General features: G+C 33.4%; 1 protein-coding gene across 1 annotated transcript; it reads left to right on the forward strand.

Moving 5' to 3' along the window:
* Window positions 1-15,527: 15,527 nt before the first annotated feature.
* Window positions 15,528-26,349, forward strand: LOC139984807 (receptor-type tyrosine-protein phosphatase alpha-like). Its single transcript, XM_071998877.1, has 6 exons — window positions 15,528-15,601; window positions 15,832-15,966; window positions 21,586-21,714; window positions 22,742-22,872; window positions 24,551-24,686; window positions 24,941-26,349. Exons 1-6 carry the CDS (start codon window positions 15,554-15,556, stop codon window positions 25,010-25,012), a joined length of 651 nt encoding a protein of 216 aa, XP_071854978.1. The 5' UTR covers window positions 15,528-15,553; the 3' UTR covers window positions 25,013-26,349.
* The last annotated feature ends 140 nt before the right edge of the window (window positions 26,350-26,489 follow it).

The raw sequence follows: 26,489 nt of genomic DNA on the forward strand, positions 1-26,489 counted from the left end.
ATTTTCTTGTTACTGTAATATGGCCTGGTCTCTAGTTACTACGGTTAACCATGCAGGTAAAAACAGAACCTAACCACGACATTTCCGTAAAGGAACATCTGACAGTATTCTCTGCTGTGCTAAAGAGCCCCCAGAATGCAATAGTAGCATTGAGGTCTTTGTTTAATAATCCACGTTATCCTAAATGAAATATATAATCGTAATTGTATAATCGGTTTATGTGGATCGTCCACATTATATTATACGTATGATGTTGTATTGTTAATTGATTATAACTAAAACCGTAATTGAAAATTTTAAAAATTAATCAACTACATTAATTCACAATAACGGTCTTCTGAATAAGGGCTACACACCCTCATATCTTGATATGTTTCAGGTAGGAATCACCCAGTCAAATATGGGTCTGTATTATATCCAGTATTTACCGAACTCGTAGATCTAATTAAATCATGTGTATTGAAGGTATTTAATATATTCATATAGAAATATTAATGTCTTTTTTCTGTAGCACACGTAATCTCAATTGGAATATATAATCGTAAGTGTACGAGCGGATTATGTGGACCGTCCACATAATCTTATACACATTTCATTGTATTGTTTATTGATTATAAACCAAAATTAGGGTTTAAAATTTATCAACTACAATAATACAAAACAACTGTGTTCAAAGGAAGGACCCAGCACCAAATAGGCTATCTACAGATTCAGTAAGGAATCAACCCGTCAAATATGGGTCTGTTTTATATCCTGTATTTACCGAACTCGTAGATCTAATTAAATCATGTGTACTGAATGTATTGAATATATTCATATAGTAGTATTAACGTCTTTTTTTTTCTGTAGCACACGTAATCTCAATTGGAATATATAATCGTAAGTGTACGAGCGGACTATGTGGACCGTCCAAATAATCTTATACACATTTCATTGTATTGTTTATTGATTATAAACCAAAATTAGGGCTTAAAATTTATCAACTACATTAATTCAAAACAACTGTGTTCAAAGGAATGACCCCGCACCAAATATCGATAGATTCACTAACGAATCAACCCGTCAAATATGGGTCTGTTTTATATCCTGTATTTACCGAACTCGTAGATCTAATTAAATCATGTGTACTGAATGTATTGAATATATTCATACAGTAGTATTAACGTCTTTTTTTTTTCTGTAACACACGTAATCTCAATTGGAATATATAATCATAAGTGTACGAGCGGATTATGTGGACCGTCCACATAATCTTATACACATTTTATTGTATTGTTTATTGATTATAAACCAAACTTAGGGCTTAAAATTTATCAACTACATTAATTCAAAATAACTGTGTTCAAAGGAAGGACCCCGCACCAAATATCGACAGATTCAGTAAGGAATCAACCCGTCAAATATGGGTCTGTTTTATTACCTTTAAATACTGAACTCGTAGATCTGTTTAAATCATGTATCATTGAGCATATCAAGATTAATATTAAAAACAGATAACGTTATCAAATATGTATTTTTTGGCATGTCATACGGTTTTCCTTTAGGTTAATTTATTCTCAACAAATCGTTATTTGGGAACATTGGCAAAAAAAAAACACATTTGTAAGCTGGCATCAACAATCCTCGTTACATGGGTTGGGATTATTATAGGAAACCCCAAAAGAATAACCCCAATCCATTACCCTTAATATTAGTATGATAATACTGTTGACCGTTTATAAAAATTGTCATAAAAGCAGCTGGTTAAGAAAGATCACAACCTAAATATTTTCTTTTGGTCTATAGAATGTATCTGGATAGTAGTATTAACGTTTTTTTTTTTAGTAACACACGTAACCTCAATTGGAATATATAATCGTAAGTATATGAGCGGATTATGTGGACCGTCCACATAATCTGAGACACATGATATTGTATAACATATTGATTCTTAAGCAAAGCTCCTCTTGAATATATTCAGAAATGATCAGCTAATCTAATACCCACTGACAGCCTTCTGAACAAGGGCCAAACCCTCAAATCTCGAAATATTTCAGTTAATCATCACTACGTCAAACAAGGGTCTGTTTATATCCTTTATTTTCCGAAGTTATAGATCTGTCTATATCATGTGTCATTGAGCATAGAAATATTGATATTAAAAATAGATAGCCATATCATATTAAATTTGTGCATGGAAGTCGGTTTACCTACATTGTAATGAAACTTGATCTCAACTTTAATTGGAAACATTGGAAATGAACCACTCCTGTAAACTGACCTCAATGACCACCGGTGCAAAGTTATGGATGGTATTGCTGCCCCCCCCCCCTCCGCAACCTTACCCCCCCCCCCGACTTAAAAAGCCTGTGAAAATAAAACTTATTATTACCCATATCCTGTAAGATAATACTCATAACCATTCAAATATTAATTGTTTAAAACGAAGCTGTTAAGAAAATAGTGTGTATTAGGATAGTAGTGTAACGTGAATGGTTTTTATACTCATCCGTAGTAAGCGGTGCACTTAGCTACATAGCCAGCCATGTCATGAATATTTATAGTCAAGTGGGATGTAATTTAGGATGGTTAAGTGCTTATTGATGTGTTTTATAGTCTAATTAAGAGAGTTATGGGTTTAGTAAAACGGTATTATCAGTGAGGTTAATGTCTACGACATATTTGCATATGTTTGTGGGATAATGTTGTTGTTGTTAATGAAATAGTTAAAGAGATTTTACATCACATGTTGTATTGTTTTATTGCTTATTATATGTACCAGAGTGTCACCACCGTGTCAATTTTTGAAATTAATCTATTATTAAGGTTCGCATTCACAATTACTAAAAATTTGTACCCAGAGATTTATTATTTTCTTGTTACTGTAATATGGCCTGGTCTCTAGTTACTACGGTTAACCATGCAGGTAAAAACAGAACCTAACCACGACATTTCCGTAAAGGAACATCTGACAGTATTCTCTGCTGTGCTAAAGAGCCCCCAGAATGCAATAGTAGCATTGAGGTCTTTGTTTAATAATCCACGTCATCCTAAATGAAATATATAATCGTAATTGTATAATCGGTTTATGTGGATCGTCCACATTATATTATACGTATGATGTTGTATTGTTAATTGATTATAACTAAAACCGTAATTGAAAATTTTAAAAATTAATCAACTACATTAATTCACAATAACGGTCTTCTGAATAAGGGCTACACCCTCATATCTTGATATGTTTCAGGTAGGAATCACCCAGTCAAATATGGGTCTGTATTATATCCAGTATTTACCGAACTCGTAGATCTGTTTAAATCATGTGTATTGAAGGTATTTAATATATTCATATAGAAGTATTAATGTCTTTTTTCTGTAGCACACGTAATCTCAATTGGAATATATAATCGTAAGTGTACGAGCGGATTATGTGGACCGTCCACATAATCTTATACACATTTCATTGTATTGTTTATTGATTATAAACCAAAATTAGGGTTTAAAATTTATCAACTACAATAATACAAAACAACTGTGTTCAAAGGAAGGACCCAGCACCAAATAGGCTATCTACAGATTCAGTAAGGAATCAACCCGTCAAATATGGGTCTGTTTTATATCCTGTATTTACCGAACTCGTAGATCTAATTAAATCATGTGTATTGAAGGTATTTAATATATTCATATAGAAGTATTAATGTCTTTTTTCTCTAACACACGTAATCTCAAATGGAATATATAATCGTAAGTGTACGAGCGGATTATGTGGACCGTCCACATAATCTTATACACATTTCATTGTATTGTTTATTGATTATAAACCAAAATTAGGGTTTAAAATTTATCAACTACATTAATTCAAAACAACTGTGTTCAAAGGAAGGACCCAGCACCAAATATCTACAGATTCAGTAAGGAATCAACCCGTCAAATATGGGTCTGTTTTATATCCTGTATTTACCGAACTCGTAGATCTAATTAAATCATGTGTATTGAAGGTATTTAATATATTCATATAGAAGTATTAATGTCTTTTTTCTGTAGCACACGTAATCTCAATTGGAATATATAATCGTAAGTGTACGAGCGGATTATGTGGACCGTCCACATAATCTTATACACATTTCATTGTATTGTTTATTGATTATAAACAAAATTAGGGTTTAAAATTTATCAACTACATTAATTCAAAACAACTGTGTTCAAAGGAAGGACCCAGCACCAAATATCTACAGATTCAGTAAGGAATCAACCCGTCAAATATGGGTCTGTTTTATATCCTGTATTTACCGAACTCGTAGATCTAATTAAATCATGTGTACTGAATGTATTGAATATATTCATATAGTAGTATTAACGTCTTTTTTTTTTTCTGTAACACACGTAATCTCAATTGGAATATATAATCGTAAGTGTACGAGCGGATTATGTGGACCGTCCACATAATCTTATACACATTTCATTGTATTGTTTATTGATTATAAACCAAAATTAGGGCTTAAAATTTATCAACTACATTAATTCAAAAAAACTGTGTTCAAAGGAATGACCCCGCACCAAATATCGATAGATTCAGTAAGGAATCAACCCGTCAAATATGGGTCTGTTTTATATCCTGTATTTACCGAACTCGTAGATCTGTTTGAATCATGTGTATTGAATGTATTGAATATATTCATATAGAAGTATTAACGTCTTTTTTTCTGTAACACACGTAATCTCAATTGGAATATATAATCATAAGTGTACGAGCGGATTATGTGGACCGTCCACATAATCTTATACACATTTCATTGTATTGTTTATTGATTATAAACCAAAATTAGGGTTGAAAATTGATCAACTCTATTAATTCAAAATAACCGTTCTTATGAAAGACCCCGCACCAAATATCGACAGATTCAGGAAGGAATCAAACCGTCAAATATGGGTCTGTTTTATTACCTTTAATTACTGAACTCGTAGATCTGTTTAAATCATGTATCATTGAGCATATCAAGATTAATATTAAAAACAGATAACGTTATCAAATATGTATTTTTTGGCATGTCATACGGTTTTCCTTTAGGTTAATTTATTCTCAACAAATCGTTATTTGGGATCATTGGAAAAAAAAAAACACATTTGTAAGCTGGCATCAACAATCCTCTTTACATGGGTTGGGATTATTATAGGAAACCCCAAAAGAATAACCCCAATCCATTACCCTTAATATTAGTATGATAATACTGTTGACCGTTTATAAAAATTGTCATAAAAGCAGCTGGTTAAGAAAGATCACAACCTAAATATTTTCTTTTGGTCTATAGAATGTATCTGGATAGTAGTATTAAGGTTTTTTTTTTTTAGTAACACACGTAATATCAATTGGAATATATAATCGTAAGTATATGAGCGGATTATGTGGACCGTCCACATAATCTGAGACACATGATATTGTATAACATATTGATTCTTAAGCAAAGCTCCTCTTGAATATATTCAGAAATGATCAGCTAATCTAATACCCACTGACAGCCTTCTGAACAAGGGCCAAACCCTCAAATCTCGAAATATTTCAGTTAATCATCACTACGTCAAACAAGGGTCTGTTTATATCCTTTATTTTCCGAAGTTATAGATCTGTCTATATCATGTGTCATTGAGCATAGAAATATTGATATTAAAAATAGATAGCCATATCATATTAAATTTGTGCATGGAAGTCGGTTTACCTACATTGTAATGAAACTTGATCTCAACTTTAATTGGAAACATTGGAAATGAACCACTCCTGTAAACTGACCTCAATGACCACCGGTGCAAAGTTATGGATGGTATTGCTGCCCCCCCGCTCCGCAACCTTACCCCCCCCCCCGACTTAAAAAGCCTGTGAAAATAAAACTTATTATTACCCATATCCTGTAAGATAATACTCATAACCATTCAAATATTAATTGTTTAAAACGAAGCTGTTAAGAAAATAGTGTGTATTAGGATAGTAGTGTAACGTGAATGGTTTTTATACTCATCCGTAGTAAGCGGTGCACTTAGCTACATAGCCAGCCATGTCATGAATATTTATAGTCAAGTGGGATGTAATTTAGGATGGTTAAGTGCTTATTGATGTGTTTTATAGTCTAATTAAGAGAGTTATGGGTTTAGTAAAACGGTATTATCAGTGAGGTTAATGTCTACGACATATTTGCATATGTTTGGGGGATAATGTTGTTGTTGTTAATGAAATAGTTAAAGAGATTTTACGTCACATGTTGTATTGTTTTATTGCTTATTATATGTACCAGAGTGTCACCACCGTGTCAATTTTTGAAATTAATCTATTATTAAGGTTCGCATTCACAATTACTAAAAATTTGTACCCAGAGATTTATTATTTTCTTGTTACTGTAATATGGCCTGGTCTCTAGTTACTACGGTTAACCATGCAGGTAAAAACAGAACCTAACCACGACATTTCCGTAAAGGAACATCTGACAGTATTCTCTGCTGTGCTAAAGAGCCCCCGGAATGCAATAGTAGCATTGAGGTCTTTGTTTAATAATCCACGTTATCCTAAATGAAATATATAATCGTAATTGTATAATCGGTTTATGTGGATCGTCCACATTATATTATACGTATGATGTTGTATTGTTAATTGATTATAACTAAAACCGTAATTGAAAATTTTAAAAATTAATCAACTACATTAATTCACAATAACGGTCTTCTGAATAAGGGCTACACACCCTCATATCTTGATATGTTTCAGGTAGGAATCACCCCGTCAAATATGGGTCTGTATTATATCCAGTATTTACCGAACTCGTAGATCTGTTTAAATCATGTGTATTGAAGGTATTTAATATATTCATATAGAAGTATTAATGTCTTTTTTCTGTAGCACACGTAATCTCAATTGGAATATATAATCGTAAGTGTACGAGCGGATTATGTGGACCGTCCACATAATCTTATACACATTTCATTGTATTTTTTATTGATTATAAACCAAAATTAGGGTTTAAAATTTATCAACTACATTAATTCAAAACAACTGTGTTCAAAGGAAGGACCCAGCACCAAATATCTACAGATTCAGTAAGGAATCAACCCGTCAAATATGGGTCTGTTTTATATCCTGTATTTACCGAACTCGTAGATCTAATTAAATCATGTGTACTGAATGTATTGAATATATTCATATAGTAGTATTAACGTCTTTTTTTCCCTCTAACACACGTAATCTCAATTGGAATATATAATCGTAAGTGTACGAGCGGATTATGTGGACCGTCCAAATAATCTTATACACATTTCATTGTATTGTTTATTGATTATAAACCAAAATTAGGGCTTAAAATTTATCAACTACATTAATTCAAAACAACTGTGTTCAAAGGAAGGACCCCGCACCAAATATATAGATTCACTAACGAATCAACCCGTCAAATATGGGTCTGTTTTATATCCTGTATTTACCGAACTCGTAGATCTAATTAAATCATGTGTACTGAATGTATTGAATATATTCATATAGTAGTATCAACGTCTTTTTTTTTTCTGTAACACACGTAATCTCAATTGGAATATATAATCATAAGTGTACGAGCGGATTATGTGGACCGTCCACATAATCTTATACACATTTCATTGTATTGTTTATTGATTATAAACCAAACTTAGGGCTTAAAATTTATCAACTACATTAATTAAAAATAACTGTGTTGAAAGGAAGGACCCCGCACCAAATATCGATAGATTCAGTAAGGAATCAACCCGTCAAATATGGGTCTGTTTTATTACCTTTAAATACTGAACTCGTAGATCTGTTTAAATCATGTATCATTGAGCATATCAAGATTAATATTAAAAACAGATAACGTTATCAAATATGTATTTTTTGGCATGTCATACGGTTTTCCTTTAGGTTAATTTATTCTCAACAAATCGTTATTTGGGAACATTGGCAAAAAAAAAAACATTTGTAAGCTGGCATCAACAATCCTCGTTACATGGGTTGGGATTATTATAGGAAACCCCAAAAGAATAACCCCAATCCATTACCCTTAATATTAGTATGATAATACTGTTGACCGTTTATAAAAATTGTCATAAAAGCAGCTGGTTAAGAAAGATCACAACCTAAATATTTTCTTTTGGTCTATAGAATGTATCTGGATAGTAGTATTAACGTTTTTTTTTTTTTAGTAACACACGTAACCTCAATTGGAATATATAATCGTAAGTATATGAGCGGATTATGTGGACCGTCCACATAATCTTATACACATTTCATTGTATTGTTTATTGATTATAAACCAAACTTAGGGCTTAAAATTTATCAACTACATTAATTCAAAATAACTGTGTTCAAAGGAAGGACCCAGCACCAAATATCTACAGATTCAGTAAGGAATCAACCCGTCAAATATGGGTCTGTTTTATATCCTGTATTTACCGAACTCGTAGATCTAATTAAATCATGTGTATTGAAGGTATTTAATATATTCATATAGAAGTATTAATGTCTTTTTTCTGTAGCACACGTAATCTCAATTGGAATATATAATCGTAAGTGTACGAGCGGATTATGTGGACCGTCCACATAATCTTATACACATTTCATTGTATTGTTTATTGATTATAAACAAAATTAGGGTTTAAAATTTATCAACTACATTAATTCAAAACAACTGTGTTCAAAGGAAGGACCCAGCACCAAATATCTACAGATTCAGTAAGGAATCAACCCGTCAAATATGGGTCTGTTTTATATCCTGTATTTACCGAACTCGTAGATCTAATTAAATCATGTGTACTGAATGTATTGAATATATTCATATAGTAGTATTAACGTCTTTTTTTTTCTGTAACACACGTAATCTCAATTGGAATATATAATCGTAAGTGTACGAGCGGAGTATGTGGACCGTCCACATAATCTTATACACATTTCATTGTATTGTTTATTGATTATAAACCAAAATTAGGGCTTAAAATTTATCAACTACATTAATTCAAAAAAAACTGTGTTCAAAGGAATGACCCCGCACCAAATATCGATAGATTCAGTAAGGAATCAACCCGTCAAATATGGGTCTGTTTTATATCCTGTATTTACCGAACTCGTAGATCTGTTTGAATCATGTGTATTGAATGTATTGAATATATTCATATAGAAGTATTAACGTCTTTTTTTCTGTAACACACGTAATCTCAATTGGAATATATAATCATAAGTGTACGAGCGGATTATGTGGACCGTCCACATAATCTTATACACATTTCATTGTATTGTTTATTGATTATAAACCAAAATTAGGGTTGAAAATTGATCAACTCTATTAATTCAAAATAACCGTTCTTATGAAAGACCCCGCACCAAATATCGACAGATTCAGGAAGGAATCAAACCGTCAAATATGGGTCTGTTTTATTACCTTTAATTACTGAACTCGTAGATCTGTTTAAATCATGTATCATTGAGCATATCAAGATTAATATTAAAAACAGATAACGTTATCAAATATGTATTTTTTGGCATGTCATACGGTTTTCCTTTAGGTTAATTTATTCTCAACAAATCGTTATTTGGGATCATTGGAAAAAAAAAAACACATTTGTAAGCTGGCATCAACAATCCTCTTTACATGGGTTGGGATTATTATAGGAAACCCCAAAAGAATAACCCCAATCCATTACCCTTAATATTAGTATGATTATACTGTTGACCGTTTATAAAAATTGTCATAAAAGCAGCTGGTTAAGAAAGATCACAACCTAAATATTTTCTTTTGGTCTATAGAATGTATCTGGATAGTAGTATTAAAGTTTTTTTTTTTTTTAGTAACACACGTAATATCAATTGGAATATATAATCGTAAGTATATGAGCGGATTATGTGGACCGTCCACATAATCTGAGACACATGATATTGTATAACATATTGATTCTTAAGCAAAGCTCCTCTTGAATATATTCAGAAATGATCAGCTAATCTAATACCCACTGACAGCCTTCTGAACAAGGGCCAAACCCTCAAATCTCGAAATATTTCAGTTAATCATCACTACGTCAAACAAGGGTCTGTTTATATCCTTTATTTTCCGAAGTTATAGATCTGTCTATATCATGTGTCATTGAGCATAGAAATATTGATATTAAAAATAGATAGCCATATCATATTAAATTTGTGCATGGAAGTCGGTTTACCTACATTGTAATGAAACTTGATCTCAACTTTAATTGGAAACATTGGAAATGAACCACTCCTGTAAACTGACCTCAATGACCACCGGTGCAAAGTTATGGATGGTATTGCTGCCCCCCCCCCCCTCCGCAACCTTACCCCCCCCCCCCCGACTTAAAAAGCCTGTGAAAATAAAACTTATTATTACCCATATCCTGTAAGATAATACTCATAACCATTCAAATATTAATTGTTTAAAACGAAGCTGTTAAGAAAATAGTGTGTATTAGGATAGTAGTGTAACGTGAATGGTTTTTATACTCATCCGTAGTAAGCGGTGCACTTAGCTACATAGCCAGCCATGTCATGAATATTTATAGTCAAGTGGGATGTAATTTAGGATGGTTAAGTGCTTATTGATGTGTTTTATAGTCTAATTAAGAGAGTTATGGGTTTAGTAAAACGGTATTATCAGTGAGGTTAATGTCTACGACATATTTGCATATGTTTGGGGGATAATGTTGTTGTTGTTAATGAAATAGTTAAAGAGATTTTACGTCACATGTTGTATTGTTTTATTGCTTATTATATGTACCAGAGTGTCACCACCGTGTCAATTTTTGAAATTAATCTATTATTAAGGTTCGCATTCACAATTACTAAAAATTTGTACCCAGAGATTTATTATTTTCTTGTTACTGTAATATGGCCTGGTCTCTAGTTACTACGGTTAACCATGCAGGTAAAAACAGAACCTAACCACGACATTTCCGTAAAGGAACATCTGACAGTATTCTCTGCTGTGCTAAAGAGCCCCCAGAATGCAATAGTAGCATTGAGGTCTTTGTTTAATAATCCACGTCATCCTAAATGAAATATATAATCGTAATTGTATAATCGGTTTATGTGGATCGTCCACATTATATTATACGTATGATGTTGTATTGTTAATTGATTATAACTAAAACCGTAATTGAAAATTTTAAAAATTAATCAACTACATTAATTCACAATAACGGTCTTCTGAATAAGGGCTACACACCCTCATATCTTGATATGTTTCAGGTAGGAATCACCCCGTCAAATATGGGTCTGTATTATATCCAGTATTTACCGAACTCGTAGATCTGTTTAAATCATGTGTATTGAAGGTATTTAATATATTCATATAGAAGTATTAATGTCTTTTTTCTGTAGCACACGTAATCTCAATTGGAATATATAATCGTAAGTGTACGAGCGGATTATGTGGACCGTCCACATAATCTTATACACATTTCATTGTATTTTTTATTGATTATAAACCAAAATTAGGGTTTAAAATTTATCAACTACATTAATTCAAAACAACTGTGTTCAAAGGAAGGACCCAGCACCAAATATCTACAGATTCAGTAAGGAATCAACCCGTCAAATATGGGTCTGTTTTATATCCTGTATTTACCGAACTCGTAGATCTAATTAAATCATGTGTACTGAATGTATTGAATATATTCATATAGTAGTATTAACGTCTTTTTTTTCTCTAACACACGTAATCTCAATTGGAATATATAATCGTAAGTGTACGAGCGGACTATGTGGACCGTCCAAATAATCTTATACACATTTCATTGTATTGTTTATTGATTATAAACCAAAATTAGGGCTTAAAATTTATCAACTACATTAATTCAAAACAACTGTGTTCAAAGGAAGGACCCCGCACCAAATATATAGATTCACTAACGAATCAACCCGTCAAATATGGGTCTGTTTTATATCCTGTATTTACCGAACTCGTAGATCTAATTAAATCATGTGTACTGAATGTATTGAATATATTCATATAGTAGTATCAACGTCTTTTTTTTTCTGTAACACACGTAATCTCAATTGGAATATATAATCATAAGTGTACGAGCGGATTATGTGGACCGTCCACATAATCTTATACACATTTCATTGTATTGTTTATTGATTATAAACCAAACTTAGGGCTTAAAATTTATCAACTACATTAATTAAAAATAACTGTGTTCAAAGGAAGGACCCCGCACCAAATATCGATAGATTCAGTAAGGAATCAACCCGTCAAATATGGGTCTGTTTTATTACCTTTAAATACTGAACTCGTAGATCTGTTTAAATCATGTATCATTGAGCATATCAAGATTAATATTAAAAACAGATAACGTTATCAAATATGTATTTTTTGGCATGTCATACGGTTTTCCTTTAGGTTAATTTATTCTCAACAAATCGTTATTTGGGAACATTGGCAAAAAAAAAAACATTTGTAAGCTGGCATCAACAATCCTCGTTACATGGGTTGGGATTATTATAGGAAACCCCAAAAGAATAACCCCAATCCATTACCCTTAATATTAGTATGATAATACTGTTGACCGTTTATAAAAATTGTCATAAAAGCAGCTGGTTAAGAAAGATCACAACCTAAATATTTTCTTTTGGTCTATAGAATGTATCTGGATAGTAGTATTAACGTTTTTTTTTTTAGTAACACACGTAACCTCAATTGGAATATATAATCGTAAGTATATGAGCGGATTATGTGGACCGTCCACATAATCTTATACACATTTCATTGTATTGTTTATTGATTATAAACCAAACTTAGGGCTTAAAATTTATCAACTACATTAATTCAAAATAACTGTGTTCAAAGGAAGGACCCCGCACCAAATATCGATAGATTCAGTAAGGAATCAACCCGTCAAATATGGGTCTGTTTTATATCCTGTATTTACCGAACTCGAAGATCTGTTTGAATCATGTGTATTGAATGTATTGAATATATTCATATAGTAGTATTAACGTCTTTTTTCTGTAACACACGTAATCTCAATTGGAATATATAATCATAAGTGTACGAGCGGATTATGTGGACCGTCCACATAATCTTATACACATTTCATTGTATTGTTTATTGATTATAAACCAAAATTAGGGTTTAAAATTTATCAACTACATTAATTCAATAAAACTGTGTTCAAAGGAAGGACCCAGCACCAAATATCTACAGATTCAGTAAGGAATCAACCCGTCAACTATGGGTCTGTTTTATATCCTGTATTTACCGAACTCGTAGATCTAATTAAATCATGTGTACTGAATGTATTGAATATATTCATATAGTAGTATTAACGTCTTTTTTTTTCTCTAACACACGTAATCTCAATTGGAATATATAGTCATAAGTGTACGAGCGGATTATGTGGACCGTCCACATAATCTTATACACATTTCATTGTATTGTTTATTGATTATAAACCAAACTTAGGGCTTAAAATTTATCAACTACATTAATTCAAAATAACTGTGTTCAAAGGAAGGACCCCGCACCAAATATCGATAGATTCAGTAAGGAATCAACCCGTCAAATATGGGTCTGTTTTATATCCTGTATTTACCGAACTCGAAGATCTGTTTGAATCATGTGTATTGAATGTATTGAATATATTCATATAGTAGTATTAACGTCTTTTTTCTCTAACACACGTAATCTCAATTGGAATATATAATCGTAAGTGTACGAGCGGATTATGTGGACCGTCCACATAATCTTATACACATTTCATTGTATTGTTTATTGATTATAAACCAAAATTAGGGTTTAAAATTTATCAACTACATTAATTCAAAACAACTGTGTTCAAAGGAAGGACCCAGCACCAAATATCTACAGATTCAGTAAGGAATCAACCCGTCAAATATGGGTCTGTTTTATATCCTGTATTTACCGAACTCGTAGATCTAATTAAATCATGTGTACTGAATGTATTGAATATATTCATATAGTAGTATTAACGTCTTTTTTTTTTCTCTAACACACGTAATCTCAATTGGAATATATAGTCATAAGTGTACGAGCGGATTATGTGGACCGTCCACATAATCTTATACACATTTCATTGTATTGTTTATTGATTATAAACCAAACTTAGGGTTTAAAATTTATCAACTACATTAATTCAAAACAACTGTGTTCAAAGGAAGGACCCAGCACCAAATATCTACAGATTCAGTAAGGAATCAACCCGTCAAATATGGGTCTGTTTTATATCCTGTATTTATCGAACTCGTAGATCTGTTTGAATCATGTGTATTGGATGTATTGAATATATTCATATAGTAGTATTAACGTCTTTTTTTTCTGTAACACACGTAATCTCAATTGGAATATATAATCGTAAGTGTACGAGCGGATTATGTGGACCGTCCACATAATCTTATACACATTTCATTGTATTGTTTATTGATTATAAACCAAAATTAGGGCTTAAAATTTATCAACTACATTAGTTCAAAATAACTGTGTTCAAAGGAAGGACCCCGCACCAAATATCGATAGATTCAGTAAGGAATCAACCCGTCAAATATGGGTCTGTTTTATATCCAGTATTTACCGAACTCGTAGATCTGTTTGAATCATGTGTATTGAATGTATTGAATATATTCATATAGTAGTATTAACGTCTTTTTTTTTTCTGTAACACACGTAATCTCAATTGGAATATATAATCGTAAGTGTACGAGCGGATTATGTGGACCGTCCACATAATCTTATACACATGATGTGGTATAACATATTGACTCTAAAACAAAGCTCCTCTTGAATTTATTCAGAAATAATCAGCTAATCTAATTCACACTGACCATAACCATGCTAACCACATATTTCGATAAAACGAATATACTTCATTTTAACTTTGGTAATTGTTTTTTGTGTCATACATATACACTATTATGGCAAAAAGTGAGTACATTATAAAGGGTCAAAAGGCTTATACCCATATCATTAACATTTCCCTTACATTGGGTAGATTGCATGGGTATTGTCAGTAGTTTATGTCTGTATTTGGTGTGTGGCGATTAGATTTGCAATTCTACGGATTCGCCACTTGTTTAGACTTTTGGTCTGGATTTTCTTTTAGTATTAAAATGTACGCATATTGTTCACCTTGCATATACAATCGTTTTTACATTGCCTGCTATGTATAATGTATATAAAGTTAGTATACAGGGGGATTATGGGGACTGTCCACATAATAATGTCCACACTATCATGTATACCGACTTTTCTCTCAATAAATAAAATTGCAGTTCTGAAGGTATAGATAGCTCCACTCACCATAACAGCAAAAACCACTTAATTTTTACGGGCCTAGCATGTGTACATCTAGTAGTCCCCGTAACCCTGTCATATGCCAACGTCCACATAAACCAGGTAATATATGTATATATATATATATATATATATATATATATATATAATTGAAATCGTCATGAGTTAAAAAATCACAGTTTTATGTTGCTCAGTCGTACTCACTTACCTCAAATGTCTTTCCTTAATGTTTTAATTGCTTTATAGTGGAGAAAAGATCGCCAATCCTCCAATGCATGAGCAAGTTTGGTTCCAACAATTTCATCAATGCATGTTTTGCATCCGTAAGTTTGAACGTATCTACTTGATGATTATCTTAAAATCATATTCTGCTCAGCATTTACTAAGGCTTGAGTCCATTAGATAGTATTTGCTAATTTCTTATATATACATTCCTAACAATACTGACTTCTTTTTCTTGGAGGCGCATGCTAATTTCTTTTACGCGGAAGCAATGTTTATCTTATATCTTTATTTCTTGTTCCCCTCAACCATTTTTCTTAATTATCTGCAGTCATTTGTCATGAAAGATGCCTTCATTGCCACTCAGTCACCATTGCCAAACACAGCTGAAGATTTCTGGAGACTAGTCTATGACTGGAAATGTCCTTTGATTGCAATGCTCAACCAACTTGATCCAAAAGATGAGGTAAGAACAACTCTTGTACACCAAAATCAGTAGTGTGTTGCATTTTTTATGTGTGGTTATCAACCCCTCACAAAATGAAAGTATGGAATAAGAAGGGTCAAGGCTATGTACTGGACAGCTTTGGCTGATGATATTAACAATGTGGTTTAGCATGGCTTATCTTGATGTCTTTCAGATTAATTTCAGGCAAACCATCATCATAATTTTGTGAATTTAAGATTTTTTTGGAAACTCATTTTGAGGTTTTTTTCGCAGCTGTCGGTTTTGTTCTACGGGTGACATCTTTCATGCTTTGCTTCCAAGCTTCCTAGCTCTAATGAATAAATTAACTGAGTAAAAGTTAACCAACTTTTCATACGGCAGTGAGCAAGCCAAGCGATGGTTGCCTTTGTTTCATACCTGGATGTAGTTGTCTTCCTGTCTTCGTAGGTACATAGATCATTTTAACAGGAGGCTCTCAACAGAACAACAAAGTTGGTGTGATTTAAGAAAATTTACTCAACCAACACCGAACTCAGTAACTTTCTAGCACACCTCAGCAGACATTTCCTCTTTCTCAGATTAAGGCCAGTTAGGGTAAGATACTATTGATGATGAGGAAGTACCGAGGCTTATACAATTTATGGTTATTCATAGTGAAAAAGTTTACCTACAAATCTTTAGATGGCTTAAACATCCAATGTCTACACATCGTAAGAGTCTGTTCTTCATTGAGAGATCCCAGATAAATTATTGGTCTGACCAGGGAGCAAACATATAAACATTGGGGTCGATCATGTTACTGATTCCTTCATTCTCACTTTGTTTCAAGTTAGAGAGCTAAGTACTCCTATCCTGTGAGATATTGACAACCAAGGTTTGATACATCATTCATTGGTCGACGACTTCTGAAATTCTTGTACTGTAGATTTGTACTAATTGTAGTATTTTCTCTTCGTTAGCACGGACAGACTAATATTTGAGAGCCACATGGTACTGTGTATCCACTCAATGTCTTTGTTTCTATTGCCTTTAGTTATTTGTTTAAGACAGATATATTGTTGCAGTCATGGGCAACTACTGTTTTTTATTCTTAACCACAAACATTAATTTGCTTTCATAATTGCTAGACATTGGAACTGCTTTTAAGGTGAGTGATTTTATACAATCTACAACCCTCCTTGCAAATTTGCACATTAAATTCAAATATTTTATCAGTCTTTATCTCTAACTTAGTTTCTTTTTGGTGGTGTTATTTCTGTCGTGTTATTTCTATATGGTTTGGTCCAAGATTTTAACTAATCGTGACCCATCTTAATACATCCTTTTAACCAACGGAAATAGTCAGTAAAGAAGATATATAAAAAAGAAGATGGTAAAAAAAAAGTGACAACAAAAGTACACTAAAAGGAAATGCTTGATCCTTCTGTGCAATTTAACAATAGAAACAGTCATCCCCCCAACCCCCTCTCCCACACATGCATACTCTGCAAGAAGCACAGCAAAATGTCAAGCATGTGACGTTCCCTCACATAAAATTTTTAGCGCATGAAAAGGGAAATAAACGTACTTTGTCTTGGAGAGTAAATTGAAATAAAAAACTATATGTGCAACATAACTTAAGATATCAATGTCAAAGGAGGTTGATTACTCCACTTGCTTTAAAGATGGCACATAAGCCCCCACAATCTTAATAGTTTTGATACATGGAACCCAGGCTATATCACATCCAGTTCATGGAATTGGACGCTCTACGTTTTCTCTCTAGCTAAACCTAAGGCCATTGTGCTGCAATATGCATTGATTGCTTTGATCATGGTTGTTGCTTTTTTCTAATTCATTAAAATTACACTTTCCTGCTATATTTGTTACTGGTTCAAAACAATGTTTGTGTCAAGGAAGTCAAAGAAACACTGTCATTGGTGAAATGGGCTGTAGAAATATGCCGTGACCGCAAGTTATTTCAAACTTTCCAGACATTTTTATAATCTTTAATCTTTTCCCATACACTTTATAACATCATTCACAATTTACACTTGTCTTCTCTCCTCATTCACATTGATGCACACTGTGAGCTGTGTGTGAAGTACAATGTGAACTATATGTGGAGCATGCTTTTGTCAATGTTATCCAGGTCACCCCAGATCCTTGCAACCCTGTGTTTATTGCCTGCATGCATGCATCCTAAGTAGGCTGGATGTGTCCAGACAAAATAAGTGATTTTACTTAATATGCATGAAACTGAAAATAATGAGATAAGTAGCAAGGTCATCTTTGTTGTAATTCCTGAAACTGATTGGAAACCATGCAGAAAACACGTCTTTGGTACAGGTACCTTTAAAGAATTCATGTTCAGTTGGAGAGATATTGCCATATCAACTCCTTTCGCCCATTCATGTGCATCGATGATCAAGCTGAAGAGAGAGAAACAGCTTCAGCTTCCGATGGGTTCATCATAGATAACCAACGTTTACTACCATCTTGAATTTCCTATGGCTCTATCATAGAGGCCCATCTTAAACTTGCTGTTACAGCACTCATGATTTCTTTTTTTTCGTAGCTTGAAACTAAAAAATGTATGAAAAAGAATTTTGTTTCTAATGATATAACTTTTCTTGCATTCAAAGACTGTTTACGACTGCAACAGGACTTTGGAGTAAAAAGAGAAAGACTCGTCTTATCCATTTAAATAGACTTCCCTATGCAATTTGCACAATGCAATGTGAGCTGGTTTCATCAAACTAAACACAGAGATCAAGAACAGAAGGGCAGTAGGCAATGAATAGTCACTGGAATTGATGTCAGACTCACATGCTCTACACCAAGACTTTTGCTGCATTTGATCTTCAGAATCAGATATGCGGAGTTCAAAAAAATAGTCGAACGTTTTGAGTGTCATGCAATTACGCTTAGAAATACAGAGTCATGCACTAAGATTGCTTTACCTCAACCTGTGATTTCCTTAAAAAATGTACCGATTGTTATGTGTGGAAATGAGTAATTGGCTATACTGCGAGTGGAAACCCACAGCTCCTTTACAGTAGGATCAGCACCCATTCATCAGCACACCTCAGATCAGTTACCATTTTTTATATCTTTATCAGCATGTAAGATCAGCCAGCACTTTTGTAAGTTCAAGTTTACCAATTGCATCAGATCAGTTACCACGTGTTAATCTTTATCAGTTTATAAGATCAGCCAGCATTTGTATAAGATTTGTTTTACCATTTGCATAAGATCATTTACATTACCATTTGTATATCTTAGTCAGTTTGTAAGATCAGCCAGCAATTGTATAGAAGATCAGCTTTATAATTTGCATCAGATCAGTTACCATATTTATATCATTATCAGTTTGTAAGATCAACCAGCACTTGTATAAGATCAGCTTTATTTTATTTGCATCATATCAGTTTATCATCTGTTCATCTTTATTAGTTCATAAAATCAGCTAACACTTGTATAAGATCAGTTTTATCAATTGCATCTGATCAGTAACAGTACCATTGTATATCTTTATCAGTATGTAAGATCAGCCAGCACTTGTATAAGTTCAAGTTTACCATTTGCATCAGATCAGTTACCAAGTGCTAATCTTTATCAGTTTATAAGATCAGCCAGCATTTGTATAAGATTTGTTTTACCATTTGCATAAGATCATTTACATTACCATTTGTATATCTTAGTCAGTTTGTAAGATCAGCCAGCAATTGTATAGAAGATCAGCTTTATAATTTGCATCAGATCAGTTACCATATGTATATCTTTATCAGTTTGTAAGATCAACCAGCACTTGTATAAGATCAGCTTTATTTTATTTGCATCATATCAGTTTATCATCTGTTCATCTTTATCAGTTTATAAGATCAGCTAACACTTGTATAAGATCAGGTTAAATTTTATAGCATCTGATCAGTTACCATTTGTATATCTTTATCAGTTTGTTAGATCAGCTAGCACTTGAAAAGATCAGTTTCATTTATATGTATCTGACCACTAATACCATTTGCAAAAGATCATTTACATTACCATTTGTATATCTTAGTCAGTTTGTAAGATCAGCCAGCAATTGTATAGAAGATCAGGTTGACTATTTGCATCAGATCAGTTACCATATGTATATCTTTATTAGTGTGTAAGATCAGCCAGCACTTATATAAGATCAAGTTTATTTTATTTGCTCCAAATCAGTTTATCTTCATCAGTTTATAAGATAAGCCAGCCCTTCTATAATATCAGGTTTATTTTACATCTGATCAGTTGCCATTTTCATTTCTTTATCCGTGTATAAGGTCAGTTAGCACTCGAATAAGATGAGGTTTATATATTGCATCTGAAAGTTACCATTTGTACAATTTTATCAGTTGTAAGATTAGCCAGCACTTTTGAAGGACCAGTTTTTCTATTTGTATTGTTACGTTGGAATGCGAGAGGTCTCGATAATTAATTTTTAACGAGACACAAGCCTGGGTTCGTTTTTGAGAGGAACACAGACAAATTGACGAGTCTAGAGAATTTGGATGAGAACGTAAAACTATATTGAACAATGGAGTTTGAACCAATAACAACAAATGGTAATTACAAATATATAGAAAATTACTCACAAGCTTAACAAAGTAGGATACACTTTAAAACACGCTGGTCTCTTCCAACGGCGATATCCCTCAGCGGCCACGGCCTTGATGACGACGATTCTCGGTCCGTTGTACCGCGAAATCCACTGGTCCTCGACGAAGTTTCTCGCGATCCCAGAAACAGCAGTAACCTTCTTTCCGGCGATGCTCCAAAATAGAAGACGGACTTCCAGCCACAATCGAGTGAAGCACAAGTCGAACTTCTCGCCGACTACATATTACCAGAGTCAGTACAAAATCAGCTTTATAGCCACTAACTCCTGGCGTAACGAACTTCCTCAACGGAGACAGAAATTCTTCACCTTCTCCGAAATAAAGACTAGAAAACTGTAGTTTTACAGCAAAGTCCTCTTCAAACTTCTGAATGGAAGTGTAGAATCAATCTTGGTATCTTGGTATGGAAGTTGAGCACTGACGATATATAGTAGAATGGTATATGTGTCGTCGCTTGTATTCGTTCAGAAACTGAGAAACTCTCCGATCTGGGCGGGTTTTTATACGATTCGCCATGTCAAGAATCATCCAGATCTTTCTCGATACACCAGAGTAATAACTCGACACCCATTTTCTTCCTTCCCGGAAGTCCTTTGTATATCTCGCGAACATTCCAGAGAATCCACGAAAATGTGTGCACAGCTTACACGCGATTTCACGTAAACCGACGTTAACCCGTGACCAGCGCGTCATTATAAGGAATATACCAGAGCAATAGCGTTTCATAGCATTCTGACACGGTAACCCGACCTAATTTCTCAAATATTGATTTATCATGTAGGAAATTTCAAATACTTTGTATAATATAACATTAGGTTCCTTACTAGCAGTGACTAGTGTTAGGCTACAATGGGCCCTCGTAACAGTATTCTGATCAGTTTCCATTTCTTTGTCTAATTAAAACTATTAGAGATATTGTAGTAACAAGAGTGAATTGCAATCAAAACTTTGGAAAAGTTTCCGCTTCCATATTTCATTAAAATACTTTTGGTGCTTTTTATGTCCTGCTTAGTCCTGCTGCCAGTATTGGCCAGACAGTGGATCAGTCGAGTATGGTTACCTGATGGTAGAGCTAAAAGATGAGCAAGATATGGGATTCTATGAGTACCGCGTGTTTGAGTTGACACACTCATATGTCAAGGTAAGCACATTCATAGAAGGCCATTGCAGATGTATAATAAAATAACCAACAGTGTATGTGAATACTTTATTCCTGGTTGTAGATGCATGCAGGGTTTGGGATATCACCATTTGATATGCAAATGATAGTAGCTGGCTAGAGCGCTGAAATATGAGAATGAGCTCCACTTCAGTACATACAGTATAAGCCGGTTACCAGATACATTAAGTGCAACGAGTCCTCAATTAGTCGCTCGTAGACATATCTTGGACGTCAAATATTTCAATCCAGCCTAGGATAAAGAACCAGGCAACATTCCACAAACTGGCATTTGTGCACCTTTATTAAAGGCGTTATATACTTCAGCATCATATTTGCATCATCCCGTTGTATAGCTTTCTCTCTCTCTCTTCGTAATGTAACAAGTTGATTCTGTCTAGCACTTTGAGCCAACCAATGCTGTTATTCTGTGACCCTAATTGTAGAAAATTGAGAGCTCAATTAAAAGGACAGAGGTTTCCAATATTACTGAAGCTATCAGTCATACGATAAGTTAATGTTGCTTCATGTATCACCAAAGCAATGTAAAGGATACTGTCTGACAGAATGTGTGTGTAAGTCTGTACGAATGTATTTTAGATCATCCTCTAAGCAGGAACTCGCAAATAAGCCTCATTGGCTTATCAAAGCCGCAAGTTGACCCAAGTCAGTCTCTTACATTCATATTTAAGGTCCATGATTGTATATTGTCAATTGTAAACAACTCTGTAACTGGTCGACATACATTAATCTTGAAGTGACTAGAACTCGGACTCAAACTCGACAGTGATTTCACTGTTTGTCATGTCTTTCATTTTTGCAATTTGACAGTCCTAAACTGAAAAAAAGTCAGTACTACAAGCTCTGTGTTTGAGATGAATCCCTCATCATTTCTACCACAAAGCAGTGAAGGTGCTAACTAAATGCTGATTAAGATGTATTTGTCAACCTGTTCACAACTTATTGTATCATAATCGCATTACTCCTATTACGATATGTCTTTGTGCAGAAAAACTTCACAATTCACCACCTGATGCTGAAGTCCTGGAATGAAGGTAGTGATGTTTTACAGCTAATGAAACAGATTGAAATACTTGAAGAAAAGTACAGTCTGGAAGGACCAAAGGTGGTCCATTGCAGGTGCGTAGAACCATGACTGGCTGCCTTTTCATCAGTAGTGGCTCTATGGTCGTACCACGAGCTGACTTAATGACTATAACAACTGCCTAAGAAATAGCATTGTTTCACTTACAAAATTTAAGATGTCCCTGCCATCAAAGTTGTTTAGGGAAGCTTGTCATGACCTTGGAAAGGCCATAGTGCCATTCATATTTGATGATGTGTGTTCATTGTTACGTTGAATGTTAACCTTGAGGTTACAGTTTACTAAGTTGTATTTGTTACTGCATAGTGGCTCATCAGTGTCAAGAACATGGTAGTAAAGTGGCAAGCAGCACTAGTATCAAAGAAAAAAGGAATTTTAGCAACAGCTGCTTCAGGGAAAAGGTAACTTCAAAATTTCAAATGATAATGGTTTAGTGAGAACTTCTAAGAGAGCAGAAAACATTCTCTTACATCTCTCAAGGATCGGTCAGTTGTTTACTAGATAGATCGAGAGGGACAATCTCTTCATACGTCTTCCATAACTGGCGGATGTGGAAACTTGTAATTTAGTGTATTGTAGTTAAATGCCAGCAAATGTTTGTGGCTGGGTAGAATTATAGTAGGCACCCAATGACCTGTTTGAATGCCAGTTGAGCAAAGGATAACAGTTTAATACATTAGAAACAGGTCCTCATCCATATGTGTATATCAGTCTGTCCTTCAATAGAAGCAGGTATCTGCCAAATTACATCTTGTAAATGACCTATTATACCAATGCACAACCGAAATGAATTCAAAAGCAACAAAATTGCAGATACTTGATATGAAATGTGAAAATGCTATATATATTTATGTATATATATATATGTATATTTATATATAAACATATCTATATAAAGCCATATCAAACTAGATGTCATATGAGGTTCTATATAGGTAAATAGTTCCCCCGTAGCACTAAAAGTCATTTCTAATAAAGACAGTTGAGATAAAATCAGTTGAATGAGAAGTTTTCTCTGGTGCAGCTTGATAAATTGCTCCAAGTTAGCCCTGTCAAATATATTTCAGTCTTCCAGATAGTACACTTGAGCCTCTAGAACAACTCCAATGCCTATCCCTACTCCACTTGCATTTAAAAGACATCATCGACATTGTAAGTGCTGAATTGTAGAGGTAGTGACAGATCCCTTCTGTGTTTGTGGTGAAAACTCTTTACTTTCTTTGTTTATGGTGAGGTGGGGGTAGGGGGATTGAGCTCATGGTTGGCAACTTGAAGGTGTGTGGAAAGAACCACTAAATTATTAGTTTTCAATCAAGATCAATCCCGCCATAAGGTTACCAGTTATGGAGGAATGAAGATGTTTCTTTAGAGGACTGAACATATTTCATGAGCACCTCCCATTACTCTCAAAGTGATGAGAGACTGCAATGGAGTTTGTATATCTTTACCATACATTATGCTTGTATAGCAAGATGAAACAACAGAAAAATATGGTTTATTTCAGACCATAAGTTTTACGTAAATAAAAAACATTTATAGCAATGTTTTTCATCACTACAGAATTATGTATACAAATTACTGAGCTTTATTCAAAACATTCCTAGGCTGTATCACCACTTTCAAGACAGTTTTCAGCATGGTAGGTGAACTCATTAAATATTATATAAATTCAGTTAACTTGTGATTGAGTTGTTTTATTTGACACTTCTGCAGAAATGGTGTCGGTCGTACTGGAGTCCTTCTTGCAGTCAAGTCTGAAATGGAACGAATCACGGTTGAAAACAAGCTGAATGTTTTCAATAGCGTCAGAATGCTGAGGAGCAGTAACCACAGTCTCGTTCTTACAAAGGTAACCCAGCTCATACAAGTTAATTTAATGTCAATTTCTTAACCATGTTCTTTTTGCTGATTAAATTGTGACCCCACTGTTCATCTGACTAAATATATATATATAGATATCTATATATACCAGCATTGTTTGGAATACTCAATATTGTATAGGTGTTGATATTTCCAGCTTTTGCTAGTCTCCACCCTGATCCCTATACATCAGTCAGCCATGTTTCTCCATGAGAAGTTTACATTGTTTCTTTCGTTCATCAGGAGGACTATATCTTGTGTCATCAGTTGCTAAAAATGGCTAATCCAGCAGAACCTGAATATGCCAATATCTAAAGAAGGATGCAGAATGTTACACTCTTGGATTTACCTATATTGTAGAATATAATGGAGGCATAGTATTAAAGGATTTTCGTTTGTCATGATTCGGGACTTCTTGACAGCTACGTTTCTCAGATTTTTTTCTACTTTCCAGAGAAAAGTTTTATACTTCAGCTTACAGATTATATAGTAGGTTACTTGAAATTAGAAGGAGTAATAATTAAAAAAGAAACTGTTTTGTTAATCAAAAGTCTATTTTAATATTTTTCCACATTGCAATGTGTTCTTGTTCATTATTTTATATCAAAAATATTTTTGAAGCAGTTGCAAGTCATTTCCAGAATGAAGAAATACTTTGTTTACATGTCACATCGTAATACTTAAGGTCTTCCAGGCTTGCTAATACCTGTGTGGTGTGGCCTGTTGGTAATAATGGCTACTTTGCATTGTGAAATATAAATTTCTTTCATTACGATTAACAAAGATGCATACAAATTATGATTTTGACATAATTACATTTTTACAGTGTTACAATAACCTTGTATACATATCAAACAGTGTCAATATTAAATGCAAGTGTATAAAGATATTTTGCATTTCTAATAGTGTTGTGGAACCTTTAAGGACTTTAGATTGAAGGTTGATAAAACATGATGATTAGGTTTATATTTTCTTTAATTCTTCTGCTTCTATATTACATTAAATTGCTTATTGTATATTTTTTTTATTATTTGCTTTTGTTTCATATCTTCTAGCTTTTGTTTTCAATTGGAGGCAGAATATGTTTTTTATTTCATCATATCATTCAAGAAATTTCTGTAAATATATCAAGATATTTTTAGATTATCTTCATACCCTTTGCCTATCATGTTAAGATATACAGATACTCGAACTTGATTTCAAAACATTTCAAGAAATAATTTAGCCAGTATCACAAAATGGTCAGAGTTTTATTACAAGTTCTGAGGCCAGAGCAGTTCAGAATACAGGGACCCATGATACTTTATAAAGAAATATTCTAAACCTTCCAACCTATCACATTAATTTGAACACCAAGTTTTATTTCTGCAGTTAAAAATGTTTCTTCATTTTTTTTTCTTTAGTATACTACTTTCCAGTTTTTGCTTTTATGCTTCATCATTCTTACTTTTGTCTTCCAATTGAAAAAAAAATTATTCTAAGGTTATCATTGAAATAGAAAAGGACAATATTAGAAACACGCCAAACTTTATGTTAGCTGAAATGTATTAGAGAAATGAAAGAGATGATATCCTTGTAACCTGGCATAGAAATGTTTGCTTTATGTTAGCATTGTATCATTTCAATACAGTTTCGATGGATGTCATATAAAAGTCTGGTTATATTTTTATTTTTACATGTCTCTGAGTGATATAATGCTTAGTAACTTTTATAACATTAATAACAGTTTGACACATCAGATTTGTGTTCACACAGACACAGGTTCCAGCAGAAGCATGGCAGATACCAGTTC

Source organism: Apostichopus japonicus, chromosome 2 (genome assembly GCF_037975245.1).
Source record: "Apostichopus japonicus isolate 1M-3 chromosome 2, ASM3797524v1, whole genome shotgun sequence".
NCBI classification, from domain to species: domain Eukaryota; kingdom Metazoa; phylum Echinodermata; class Holothuroidea; order Aspidochirotida; family Stichopodidae; genus Apostichopus; species Apostichopus japonicus.

Coding starts and splice junctions, on each gene's coding strand:
- LOC139984807 (XM_071998877.1), top strand. CDS start 15,554: ATGAGCAAGTTTGGTTCCAACAATTTCATCAATGCATGTTTTGCATCC. Junction 15,967..21,585: donor AACTTGATCCAAAAGATGAG/GTAAGAACAACT, acceptor TGTCCTGCTTAG/TCCTGCTGCCAGTATTGGCC. Junction 22,873..24,550: donor CCAAAGGTGGTCCATTGCAG/GTGCGTAGAACC, acceptor ACACTTCTGCAG/AAATGGTGTCGGTCGTACTG.